Source organism: Vidua macroura, chromosome 4 (genome assembly GCF_024509145.1).
Source record: "Vidua macroura isolate BioBank_ID:100142 chromosome 4, ASM2450914v1, whole genome shotgun sequence".
NCBI classification, from domain to species: Eukaryota; Metazoa; Chordata; class Aves; order Passeriformes; family Viduidae; genus Vidua; species Vidua macroura.
In genome coordinates this window covers 73,760,513-73,774,356 of record NC_071574.1, presented here as the reverse complement: position 1 = coordinate 73,774,356, position 13,844 = coordinate 73,760,513, and the positions used below count along the sequence as shown (strand labels likewise).

General features: G+C 47.0%; 1 protein-coding gene across 4 annotated transcripts in view; it reads right to left on the bottom strand.

Annotated features, from left to right (window-relative positions):
• Positions 1 to 13,844, bottom strand: part of LOC128806944 (GDNF family receptor alpha-4) — a 70,727-nt gene that overhangs the window by 12,821 nt on the left and 44,062 nt on the right. For all 4 annotated transcript variants that reach the window (XM_053976843.1, XM_053976845.1, XM_053976844.1 and 1 more), the window contains exons 2-3: positions 4,508 to 4,786; positions 936 to 1,016 (exon numbers count right to left, since the gene is read on the bottom strand). In XM_053976843.1, coding sequence (XP_053832818.1) covers positions 936 to 1,016; positions 4,508 to 4,786 — 360 coding nt within the window. The remainder of the gene's footprint in view (positions 1 to 935; positions 1,017 to 4,507; positions 4,787 to 13,844) is intronic.

The window sequence follows — 13,844 nt, the reverse complement described above, 5'->3', positions numbered from 1 at the left end:
CCAGCAAAAAAATTCTCTGTCCATGCACCAATCTGCCAGGTGGAGTCAGTAAGAGCGAGGTCAAGGAGCACCTTCCATCCCCTCCGCTCCCCTTGTCCAGGGCTGATGAGTTGATTTGCTGCAGGACATTTTCACCCAACAACTGCCTGGCCATGGTGTGGACTGCAGACATTCTCCAGCTGCAGGGACATGCTGCTTCCTCCTCGCTTGGGTGCACTCCAGCTGTGGATGTCACCCCACAGCAAGGCACTCATTTGGAAAAGCTGTTTGGGCACATCTACCAGAGACACAGGAGGAGCACATTACCTGCTCCCAGAGAGGTAGTTTGGTAAAATAGCCACTCTTGAAAAGCTTCCCCATGGCTGTAGAGCACAGGCTGGTTGTGGTGGCAGCTGTGCCATTGGTGATGGATGGGTTATTGGCGGCCACACCGCTCTGGGCATGAGGTTGCCCTCAGGGCAGGTGGTTAAAGGCTGTGGCTGGGATCAACACACAGGTTGAGTTATCAACCTTTTTTCCTGCAGAGTTTGATCCTGTGACTGATGTGGAAGCACCTTCTCAAACCTAACAGTGCCCAAGCAGCTCCTATTTGATGAGGTGTCTGCATAGAGCAGATCATCCACCTGCTATGGAGAAAAAGTATGCCTGGGACGGGTCATTGGAAGGGGTCTTTGTACCACATCTCTAAGTCCCAGTCCTTCAGAGTACAGACATGAAACAGCCAAAAGACAAAAATCACAAGCAGTTTTTCCCAGAACATGTAACAGTTCAGCAAAGGAATCAGAGGCAACTCATTGGAAAAAACAACTGCTAGACCTAAACCATGCAATGCTCACAAGGAGCACAAAGGACTTCCCTGTCTGCAGCCCTTGACCCCCCAGCTGGGGCCCTCCCTGTGTGTACAGGAGGTGTCAGAGCCTTTCCGACCCACCTACCTGCAGTGATGGATGCCAGCCGGACGTAGTCAAAGCCCCTGATGAACGGCTCATAAGGGGAGCTCTCCAGGACATTCATGCCTGCGGAAGAGAGAAGCTGGTGAGAAGGCAGATGAGGCTCCTCAGGGACGGCTGAGATGCACAAGGTTCAACATCTGCAGTGAAAGGTTGTTTGGTGGGTCCAAGGGGACTATGCTCTAAAGGCCACGAGTAAATGGACACACAGAGTCATGGGAACAGGTGTGTGGACACATCCTTGGAGAAGAGAATGGAATGTAACTGGCTTTTAAAAATGTATCTCCATTTTGGAGCGGGGCAGCCTGTCAGGAGCTGTTGAGTTGCAACTCTCTGTAGCTCAAGCTCTGGGGCACACTGCAGGGATTGTCAGAGAGGACACCAGACTGCAGCACAGGCTCCTGTTCATGGGCACAGCTCAAATCACCAGCTCCCACACACACAGGGTTTCATCACCATTATTGCAGTTTCTTCTATGTCCCTCCCTGGGTCAAAGGTCCTCACCTCTTTTTAGGACACAGACAGGGCTGTGCACAGGATTATGTGGGTGATGCCACGCTCCTTATTTACTGTCACCTCTCTCTTTCTCCTTGCCGACAGCCTTTTCTCACTTGGCACCAAGCTAATGACCCACAGCTCCCGCAGAAACTTCCTCTCGTTGTTTTTAAGTCTCTGGGAGCCTGATTTTATTCAACTGGTGCTTCCCTTTCATCTGTGCAATGGTCTGTAATGCCCCGTCATCCTGATGGATACCATGGAATATTACTGAAGCAAACAGCTCAGTTTCTGTTGGTTTTTTATCAGACATGTAGATAGATGTGGACAGCAGCAGATGTGCTGGCTGGGATTAAAGGACTGGCATGTGCTCTGGGCACGTGCTGACCTCCAGCTGCAGCAAGAGGCAGCAAGAAATGGCTCCCGGTGTGCAATTACCACCGGCACAATTCAAGGCAGCTTTACACCTTCATTGAAATATCTTGCATCGTTACCGACTAGAGAGGGGCCCATTTGTATTTTCCAGCATAGCAGTTTTATGTCCTGATGATAAAGCACCTTATCAGAGAGCTGTTATCGGGTTGTCATCATGTTATTGTGTCTCTTAAGTGGGAAGGTGGCTAAACACGGATGTGCTCAAGAGAAGCTGAGTAAATAGTGTGCTTTGTAAATTCCCTGAGCACGCACTTCCACAATTGTTTTTGCAAGAGGGCTTCTAGGAAAGCTTTTTGCAGCCTCCTGGGTATGTGTGATTGAGAAACAAAGCTCTACATGGACTGTGTGGATTGGCTTCCTTTCTCAGTCAATTAAACATATGTAAAGACTCTGAAACATGGGACTGCTACGAAATATATCTCCCTGGGGAAATTAAGGCAAGGAAATCAAAAGTTTGGTGTGTGAATCTGCATTGCAAATGAAGTCAGTTGTTTGAAAAAGTATGAGGCTCAGGACATGACAGGGGAGAAGTGGAGCAGAGCTGTTGTCAGCCTCCAGGAATAGCCCTCTCCCAGTCATTCCCAAGGTGGAAGTCCCAAGCCACTGGGCAGGGAGGCCATCCAGCACCAAACTGCTATTCAGCATCTGGAGACCCAGAGCTGGCCCCTGCCTGCTCTCAGCACTCCCTGCCAGCCTCTCTCTTGTCTTCCTTCTGATGGAAGATGTCTCCCCCTGACCATGGCAGGGGCTTGGAACTTTTAGGGTCTTTCAGGTCCCTTCCAACATAAACCATCCTGTGTCCCAGAGCTGGAAACCCTCATGACAGCACTGCCCTGCACAGCCATGGCACAGGTGACCTGTTTCCAAGTTTGAGCCATGAAGGTCAGCTGGGAAGGAGCTGTGACACCACCCTTTGAGATGAATGGAGAAGCTGGATTGCAACCTCCTCCCCAGGCTTCAGAGGAAACAAATCTGGCACATAATTACGGGAAAGACCAGATACTGGAGGGTGCTGAGGTCTTGTATTTCCCCAGCCAGTTCACAGCACCATGCTCTGCACCCTGCAAGCTGTGGCACCTGGAAGCTGCCCAGGAACTTGATCAACCAGTTTCCATCCTGCCAAGCCTGTGCACTGTAGTGTCCATCCTCTTTGTTTTGCTTGGCCCTTTTGACCTGTGGTTTCACCCCTGCACTTTTCCTTTCAGGTTTCAGCCAGCAGTGTTTTATTAATCTACTTCAGAGCCCATGCTGGAAGGGCCTGTTTTATTCCCCATTTTAATTTTCATGGTGCATAAAATACTCACCAGCCTGACAAGGAAGAGTTATGGTCACTGAGGTGCAATTTTATGGTGACTCTTAAAAATCGTCAAAATCCAAACTTATTGAATACTGGCTCTGGGAACACTTTAAGTTCCAACTTGATGCCACCAGCCCCAAATCTTCACTAATCCAAAGACACTGGTGCACTTGAGACATTCTAAGAGAGTGATTTTTTTGAAGTTCATGATGTTTTTCCTCAATGCCTGCGCTTTATGCTGTGTTTCTATAAAATATACAGTGTTCATAGTCTTGGTTAACATACTTAGATACAAAATATGCTGTGCATTTCTCCAGCAAAAGATCTCAATGTATACTGGGAATGTCATAAAAAAGAGGTTGTGTTAAAAAAAAAAAAGGAAGGAGTGTAGTGGTTTTGGTTTGTTAGTTTAAGATTTTTTCAATTTTGAAATTTTTTGGTTAATGTATTAACGAATGTGATGGGTTTGGTCTTGGTTTATCACTAATATATTTACTTGTTGCGAGATATGATTAGGAGAAAGGTAAAGTAGGTTTAAAACTTTGAAAGGGTATAAAAGAGAATTTTATTAAAAGTAATTAGAAGGAAAAAAAAAGGTAGTAAGAATTAAAACAAACTCTTCAGAACACTTTTCCTCCCCTCCCACAACCTTTTCTTTTTTATTGACAATGTAAGGAAACTAAACCTAAGATTTTTAGTCAGTTTACTATTTTTAAAATAGTCTTCTTTTAGTTTACTGAGGGAGAGAAATCTCTCTTGTTAAGGTTATGGTGTCTTCTCTACAAGAGGAAAAAACAGTTCTTTTGTGGTTCTCAATTTTGTTACGAATAGTAGTAGCGTGATTTTCACAAATCACGTTGTGAAATCATTGTGAAACCTGCATCTCAGGCTTTCAGTAGTGCATTCTCCAAAATGCCAATACCATAGGGTTCAATAGGATCATCAAATCTGAGTTGGAAGGGGCCCACAGGGACCCTCAAGTCCAACTCCTGGCCCTACACAGGACACCTCAACAATCCCACCCTGTGCCTGAGAGCGTTATTCAAACGCTCCTGGAGCTCTGGCAGCCTTTGGACCATGCCCATTCCTTGGGGAGCCTGGGCAGTGTCTGACCACCCTCTGGGGGAAGAGCCTTCCCTGACATCCAACCTAAGCCCTTCCAACACAGCTTCATGCTGTTCCCTTGGGTGCAGTCAGCATGTCTTGGGACAGAACAGGATGATACAGGGGTATTTTGCAGCAACTTCAGAGCTGGGGCGCTCTGCAGAGCGGCCCGTGAGCCATTCCGTTGTGGGAAGATCATCAGAAAGGAGCGCCCCCTTCTACTGACCTTCCATCAGCGTGTGGTGGATGCTCCAGTAGACACTCAAGCAGTGCTTCTCCTTTTTCATGCCGCGCTTGCACTTGCAGCCGTAGAGCTGGCTGGAGAGCAGGGCGGTCACGGTGCTGCGGCACTGGCTCTTGGCATCGGGGCCCAGCTTGTTGGCGCCGTTGCCCGCGATGCACTGGCGCAGCGTGCGGAACTTGGCGCTGCACACGGGGTCGGTGGTGCAGGCCTCGCCCGCCTGCAGGCAGTCCCTGCTCGAGCCCACAGCTGCTGCCATACCTTCTGCAAGGGAAGGGGAGAGGCGGTCAGAGCCGTGGAGCAGCCTGGGGGAAATGCAGTGTGTCTCCCGCCATCTCCTTCTTCTAGGTTGCCCAGAGAAGTTGGGAGCTTCTCTGGAAGCATTCAGGATGGAGCTCTGAGCAACAGGGATAGTGGAAGGTGTCCCTGCCCATGGCAGAGGAGTGGAACCAGATGAACTTTGAGGTCCTTTCCAACCCAAATCATCCCATGGTTCTATGACAAGATCAGCCTGGTAGCAAGATTATAAGTGAGAGAAACTTGACCAGTTCCTGGTGGTTGATTTTTCCTTCTTGGAAAACAAAAATATTTTCAAATCATTTCTTTCCCAGCTCTCTATCTCATTTCTGCTCTCCTAATTTAACAGTAGACCAATGTTACAGAGACCCTGGCCTCTGCTCCTTGAATATAGTTTAACTGTGCCTACACCTTCCTAGAGCTATAAATGGCTCTCTGTGGTGTTTTGACATGGAGTCAGCCCACATATATCCCAGGAGTTGGCCCTTGTTCACTGTCACCATCTCCCCAGGACTCCCCGTGTTTCCGTCTTGGCTTTCTCCAAGCTCTTGTAACTTGTCTTCAGAGTTCCTTTACCAACACAAAATGCTGTGTTCTCCATTTGGAGAAGAGAGCCCAAAGCATGGGAGGAAGATGGTATTGCTACACATACACCAATACATTATCTCATCAGGGCTCAGTGGTGCTGTGCCTCAGTGCCAGGAGCAGACCAATCCCGTGTTATTTATTGCTCTTCCTCGCTCAAGCAGGCTGGACACGTCCAGGCTGGTTCCTGGGATGTACTCAGCCCAGCTCATGGCTGCATCACTGCTCCTGGCAAGGGGCAGGGCCAGCGGCTCAGCCTTGCTCAGATGTGCTTGTGTGGCACCCAGGTGGCAGAGAGGGGACTGGTGTGATGGTCTGGAGCATTTGACACACGTCAGGCAGGACTGCTCCACGGCTTGGGAGAGTGAGGAAGAGGCAAACCTGGTTTATGGAAGGGGAGAATCAGTTCCAGTGACCGTACAGTAATTTTGGATCCTGCTACTATCAAAACAGAAACTGATGCCATGACCTTGAAGGAGAACTTCTCCAATACTTCCCAAAGGAACTCTCTGTCTCTAACATAACTTGTTTTCCCTTTGGGTAGGAACCAGAAGGGGAAGGACAGAAAAGACCATCTGCTTTTTGACTCCCCCCGGTGTCTGTTTCTGGTGAGGTTCAGCTTGGACAATATTAGAAAATCCTAATTCCTTAGAAAAATGTGAGTCCCTGATCTCCATCTCTGAGGGCTTAATGAAATCTCTGCTTTCTCCAAGACTCTACAGATCTCTTCATAAAGTCCCCTTTTCTGCCCTCCAATTGCTACCTCTCCTTAATTTCTGCACCTCCCAGTTCAGCACTCGAGCCCAATAGATCCATTTCTGTTCCCTCAGCAGTCACAGTGTGTTTGCTAAGAAGGAGCTGCCTCTGCTGCTCTTGATTAGAGTAGAAAGTAGCAGCTGGAGTTCTGATACTTCAATTACGTTTATTACAAACTTTGGGTGAACCCACTAGGAGGTTTCCTCCTCAAGTATCCCAGTGGAATCTCAAATGAAAAACTTCCATCTAACTGCAGACTATTTCAAAGTGCCTCATGGCCAATGTCAAGCTTTCAGGTATTTCAAATCTCACACCATCTCTGATTTATTCATAGACCTAGTTTATTTAGCACTCAAGGCTTGTTTGGATCTGCCAAACGTGGAGAGAGAAATTATTTCCAACATGTGGGAAACTCTGCCTTGGGCTGTCATATACTGAAGAACTTCGAACACAGGTAACCAGTTTCCTTGAAATATCATTTGGGCAATTTGCAAATTCACTGAGATCCATCAAATGAGCTAGAGAACATATCTGAGCAGACTCCATAGGAATAAAGGAAAAAATACTTATTTTACTCTGGCTTTTTCCAAAGGGTCTCCTCTGAATGAGGATAAAGCCCAGCAGGTTGTATTCCAGAAGAGATGACTTTGTCAATGTCCTGTCATCTGTCAGAAAAGTAGGTTAAAATAGAAATTATGACCTTCCTTCCCTTTCTCCGCTACATGAATTGCAGAAGATACTCCCCAGGATGGTTATAAACACAACCAGCCTGTAAAAGCTGTAAAACACTCTGGGATCTCACTTTAAATAAATCAAGCAGATTGACCATTTGAGAAATTTTCCTGCAAAATTTTAAGTAAATATATCCTCAAACTGAGCCTTGTTCCATAGAACAAAGGCCAGGGGTGAATATTTACAGTCCAAACCCACAGCATAAAACACCTCCATTCAGACTTTATGACAGAAGTGCTTGAAGCCACTTGGAGTGTCATGAATGACCCGTTCCGTAATTGTGTCACTTAAAAACCAAATCATTCAGGGGCTTTTATTGTTAGCGGTGTCTTTGCAACTGAGACAACATAACACCACGGTTTTCTCCTCACACTGCCCCTGAGAGAGTAATTTTATGCAACATTAAGACAGCACCTCTTAGGGAAAAAAATAAATCTCCATGACTTATAAAATTGATAGTGCTTCCTAACAGGCAGGGACAAGAGCAATACTAGGTCTTCTCTCCCAAGATGGAGCGGCCTTTCTGGTTTTGCCTTCAAAAATAGCTCCTGGCAGGCTCTGTGCCACAGGACCTTCCTCCTCCTTGGCTGGCCAGGGAATTGGGATATGCATGGAGCTATGCGCAGCTTGGGCTTTCTGTGTCTCTGCTTTTCTAATAGCAGCCCTTCCAGCTCCCTCTGCTCCCTTTAAAATGCCATTTGTCTGGAGTTTTATTCCTCACTCCCTGCTAATTTCACGCTGTTTACGGTGGGCAGATGGAGTAATGAGTTTATTTTCACATCCTGTTTGTAGCTGTGCTTCACATCTGTTTCTGCTCACTCTTATCTCAGTGCCATTCACCCAGAGTTTCTCTTCAAGTGTGGGAGCAAGAGAAAAACCTGTCTCTTCCCATTTTAACAGACCCTCAGCTCCTCTCAGATAAGTGTCTCAAAGTGCATTGTGCTGACCAAGCAGGTCTGACTCTCCTCCAAGGACATAATTTCCTTTCTCAAGGAAGTGCAGCTGTGTCTGGGGTACAGAAGTGTGAAGGTGGTTCCATGTGGTCTGGAAACAGTGAATAAAATGCCTGGAGAGCACCAATGTGGAGTCCTGTCACTCTCCCTTTCTTATTTAACTTGGGCTTTAGATGTTTTAGCAGGAACCACACCAGTTCCACTGGGGCCTTGGGATACATCCCCCTTCCCTCCCCTCCAGTTTATATATGAATTCAGCATGAATCTTTTTACACTCCTCATTTGAGGGGCTGGAGAATGTCCAGAAAAGGGAAACAAAGCTGGGGAAGGGTCTAGACAGTAAGTCATATGAAGAGCTCCTGAGGGAGCTGGAAAGGGGCTCAGCCTGGAGCAAAGGAGGCTCAGGGGGGACCTTGTGGCTCTGCACAGCTCCTGCCAGGAGGGGACAGCCGGGGGGTTGGGCTGGGAACAGGGAACAGGGACAGGAGGAGAGGGAACGGCCTCAGGCTGGGCCAGGGGAGGCTCAGCTTGGACACCAGGAGGAATTTCTTCCTGGAAAGGGTGGTCAGGCCTTGGAAGGGGCTGCCCAGGGAGGTGGTGGAGCCTCCATCATCCCTGGAGGTGTCCAAGGAATGCCTGGATGTGGCACTCGGTGCTCTGGGCTGGGTGAGAAGGTGGGGATTAGTCACAGGGTGGAATCTATGGTCTTGGAGGTCTTTTCCAGCCTCAGTGACTCCACCATGATTCTGTGATTCACATACAGTTCATGGAGTGATGAACACTTTATTTCCATGACAAGCTGCTGACTCAAAAACATTTGGTGTTTGCTTTTACAACATTTGCAGCTAATAGGAGAATAACCACCCAAAACCTCCAAGAAAGCAACAGGAGTGATTTATTACCCTTCTAGCTTAGCCTTGTTTTGCCTGCAAAGGTGGATGGTTGTCTTTACAGAAGCGCATAACATTTGGGTTGGAAGGGACCTTAAAGCGCCTCTGGTTCCTTCCATTGGACCAGGTTGCTCCATGTCCCACCCAGCCTGGCCTTTGTGCCAGATTTGGGTTTCCAGCCAAGCCTTGTGAATGGCTGGGAGAGAACACTGCAAGGAGCACTTGCATCCTGTGCTGGTGTGAGAGACACGGGCAGAAACAGGGACTGGCACCAGACCACCCTTGGTGTTCAGCTGCTAGGAATGGCCACCACTGGACAATCCTCACAGCCCAGGTTGAATTAAAACAGATTAAATCAAACACAAACTAAATGTTGGTACTTGCCAATAGGCAACTGTCTGATATGCGGCACATTTGAACTTCCCCAGAGCTGTCAGAAACAAGTTATTACCAAAAGTCATCCTGGAGTGAAAAATGATGGGAAAGGGAGTCTTGAAGAAATATTCCTAGTATTTCACAACTATCCATAAACCAATAGTCATGCATGCATGGGCCCAGTGGCTAATGCAGGTGGCCCCTGCTAAACGTTTAAACTGTGTTTTCAAGTCATGATTTTATAGCCAAATGCTCCGGATCACACAAGGAACAAACTCTTGTACACAGCTCAAATTTCATTTCCCATTTGCTGCTGAAATACCTGCAGAGCAGCCCCAATGAATACCTCTGCCATGCCTCTGCTCCTTCCCCCAGCCTGCTTGAGAACAGCCCTCCCACGAGATCCCACACACCTTGTCCAGCACTCAGAGCTGTCACCTGGATTTTGTAATGCCCAGAAACCTCCTTTGGGATGCTGTTCCCCACGCAAGTGGAAGTTTCCTTCCCTTCCACCTGTCTTGCCCTGATCTTAGTGGAGGATCCATGCTCCAACACCACGCCTCTCTGAGGGCTGCCCCAGTGTTTCCTGTGCTAACTCAGAGCAGCTCACCTGAGGAGGACAACACCACTCCTTGCTGACTGTCCTCTGTGGACTTCGATGGTTTTACCAACATAGCACACACATAATGGAATCCCACACTGCAAACGCATCTTCTCCTAGTGACCCTTCCCAGCCAGCACTGGGGTGGTGGAATTTGCTGAGAACATCTCAGGAATGTAAGGTCTGAGGGTGTTAAAGCAATCCTGGAAAGTTCAGACCAATAACGTGCTGCGTGTCTTGATCAGGCATTAAAAATGTGCTGCCTGACTCGTTGTCCCTCCAGCTCTGACCCTTCACCCCTTCTCTCCATGTTATGAGCAATCTTTTGTCTGTATTTGATTTGTGCCTCCACCCAGGACTTTACAGGCACCGAGGAAATACAAATAACCACAGCAACACCCACTGAATATTTCCTTCTCCTCTAATGGCTGATCCATGTAGGAGATAACCACTCGCTGTATGGCCTCAAACCCAGAAGAAAACATTTCTCTGATCTTTCTGGCTGTTTATCATAGATTTATACATGACACCCAGATACCATGACAAGTTGCATCATGTCTCCATTACCCTTAAGGAGAACAGAATTCATCATGAAAGCCCTCATGATGACTTGGGGTAAAGTCTCCCTAGATAGCATTACTCCCCTACACTAACACATCCTTTTTGACAAGGCTTCAGCCTTTGTTTTCTAAAGATGCCTCTGGAATGCCCCATCCTGCAGGACTGACTCAGCCAGACTAACCACCAAATCAGCTATAAACAATATTTTTATGAAAGGAGGATGAAAATCAGACCATCACACTCAGTGCATGACCTGGTTGCAAATAGTTGTGTATCTATTTTAGATAAGTTTAATCCATCAGACCAGGAAAAAGGCTTAAAACCTTTGTGGATCCATGAAGTCCCAAAGTGGGTACAAGTTATTCTGAAATACTGGGTGTCTGAAACACAGATCACACAAAGTTAAGATAAGCTTTGGCAGAGAAAATGATCCATGTCACATTCATTCCTCGCTGAAAGCTGGGGACACCATGATATTGGTGTATTGGGAAGCTTCAGTCCCTCATTTCTCCTGGAACAGAGGCTCTTCTCCCACTCCCAAAACTAGGCAGTCATAGCAGACAGGGTGACTGGGGTTTGTGATCACCAGGGTCTCAACACTGGTGCCTAAAAATAAGCATCCCATCCTGTGGGATAACTGGTGCTCTCTGGGTATCAGCTCCCTGTATGTCGAGATGAGACAACATCTAGCAGAGAGCAGTAAGGAGGTCTCAAGGGCCAGAGGTGATCTTTAAGTACTTACAGTAGGTATATAAGACCTTAAGTTCCACCTAAATTTGACTTTAAAATGTCCTGGCTGATGGTAAAGACATAAAGATGCAAGGCAGAGCAAAGATAAAGGCAGAGCAAAACAAGCTTAGAACCAGGAGACAGCTCCTCTTTTGGTCTAACTCTGCCTGGATCTGCTCAGTCACATTACCTTGTGATCTTCCTTCCCCCCTCTGACCTGTCATGTTCCCCATCCGAAGATCTCCCCATGTGCTGGGCAGGGCTCAGACAAGTCCCTGTTCATCTGAAAGATGATGGTGAGCAGGAAGTTTGTTCCCTTGTCTTTCTGTGGCTGCAGGGCTAAAATTTCACCTGCATATAGAATCACAGAAGCATTTAGGTTGGAGAAGCCCTTTCAGATCACCAAGTTCAACCATCCCCCCTGCACTGCCCCACGTCCCCAAGTGCCACATCCACAGGGCTTTGAAATCCCTCCAGGGATGGGCACTCCACACTCTCCTGGGCAGCTGTTCCAGTGCCTGACCAAAATGCAGCAGAAAGCACATTCTCAAGGAAGATGACTCAATAAGAACATTGAGGATTCTCGATATTCAAATGATCTTTACTCTCCCAGTTAGGCTGATCCCAAGAGGACACTGTGAGCACCCCGTCACAAAGAGGAATCCCTTATGTGTTTTCCATGGAACAGCCAGGCAGTGCAACTGGCTATGGCTGCAGAAGGGCAAGCATGGACTTCCATGGATGGGGCGGCCAACACCTCTCTGGGCAAACAACAACCACAATTGCAATGTTGGTGACTCTTTGTGCCAGCTCTGAGAGGCCGATGGCCTTGGTCATCAGCTGGATTTGTCACACAAAGGAAACCAAAATTCCATGCCCTAGATGTAAGTCTCAGGTAAGGAACAAGCAGAAGGATATCAGTCTAAGGCAAGGAGCATTCTGCAGATGTCAGAAGCACAGGAGAAAGGGGGCTTGGTTATGTGCAGAGGCATGCCAAGACAAAGGAGGTCTGTATATGTGGAAATTGGGAGAACTAAGGAATAATTTAAGCAGGGCAGTATTTGTGCTATCAGCAGCATGCTGGACACTCACAACAGTCTGCCCCCACTGGGGTTAACTTGTTCAAGTTCCTGATCAGTAATTGCTGTGGGGCTGATTTTCCAGCCTTTAGAGGAAAGAAAGTGCTGTGTGCTGCAGCTCCTGGTGCAGCATGTCCCTGGTGCTCCAAACGGCTGCAGGGCTCAAGGCAAAATATTAGCAAATTATCCTTTAGCTGCAGTCACTGAGATCCCCAAAGAGCTTGGCACTGTGGAGTTTGGGGTTCCTCAACCGTCCACACTTGGAGCAAGATTTATCTTTAAAAGAAAATTTCATTGGCCAATATTGTGATTGGATACTGGAGCACACACCGTGACATGTTCTCCTGGTGTCTTTCCTAGACAGCATCCTCATTACATCCTTTGCTTCTTCTCCCTTTACAAGCAAAAATTCTTCTCATGTTGCAGTTTATGCTCGTCTGCCACTAAGGCAGCATTCAGGAGTCATCAGCCACAGAGTCTGAAGTAACTGAGCTCCTCAAACATCACTTGATTTTGTACATGTATTTTTATTTCTCTATCTGTGCATCAAGATCAGCTCAGCTTCCTAGCCCAGATTTGGATAAGCAAGGCAGCCTAATTCTCATCTTTCTGAGCAAAATTTCAGCTAACAACACCCAATGCCTTAAAGGCAGTCTGCTTAAGTCCAGCAGAATGAGATCCAGATCTTTCTCAGTGCCTGTAATGGTTTTATACACATATAGAATTAAATATCTGACATTTTTTTAACTCCCTTAGCTCCATTTTGCTTCAAATAATTTGACTGAAGAGTTCTGGCATTCACCATCTCCTCAAAATCTTGCAAAGTCCTATTAATTAACTGTGCACTGATGTAAAAAATGACCATTTCTGGAAGCCCATATGTGCCACATAAAGGTTTATTGTTTCCTGCGGGGTAACTTAATATGAGAGTCTCTAATAATGCAGTCTCAGTACCATGGATGATCCCACAGGTCCACCACATCTGACCCAGCAACGTTGTTTTTTGTCTCCAAGGTAGAAACTCCTGACACATTTCACACATATCTGTTTCTTCCATCCCTGCGTGCATTGGTGGCCACTGCAATGGATTTTCATGATCTCACAGATTCTGTAGAATCCCTTGGGGCTGTAGCACTGACACTGCTAATTCTTGCATCTGTGCGCTGTGCTTTCATTACAGAAAGCTCTGATCTGCATTGATGTGCAGCTCCCAAGCCTCCTCCCAGTGGCATGTTAAAAGCTTTCTGTAGTGCCTTCTCATCTGCCATGGCTTCCAGAAGTTTATTCCCAATGATGTTTGAGATGAGAGAAATCTCTTCCACCAGATTTCCATGGCCTGTGCAGTTCTCCACCAGCACTCAAGAATGATGCTCAAACACTCCCAGGACAGCAGTGCCTGCTCTCAGCTCTTGTTTTCCTGCTTTACACTGCTCAAACTCCATGGATGCAGCTGGAAAATCGAAGCTGAACACCCTCCTGCCTTCTCACAGGTGAATGAGCTATTTCTTTAGCAACAGTGAAACTGGAGTCACTTTTTTTTTTTTTTTTTGAGATCCATTTGCCCTACCTGAATATTTTTCTTTAACAACTCCTGCAGCAAAGGCATCCCTCTGTACATGAAGGTGCTTTTTGCAGAGTGGTTGAGAAAACAATTCCACCAAAGTGCACAGGAATTCTGTCACTCTGTCCTGAGTCATTCACAGAGGGATTTACTGGCCAGGTAGTTGATCTTGAGGTGAAATATTCAAGATCAGGTTGGACAGG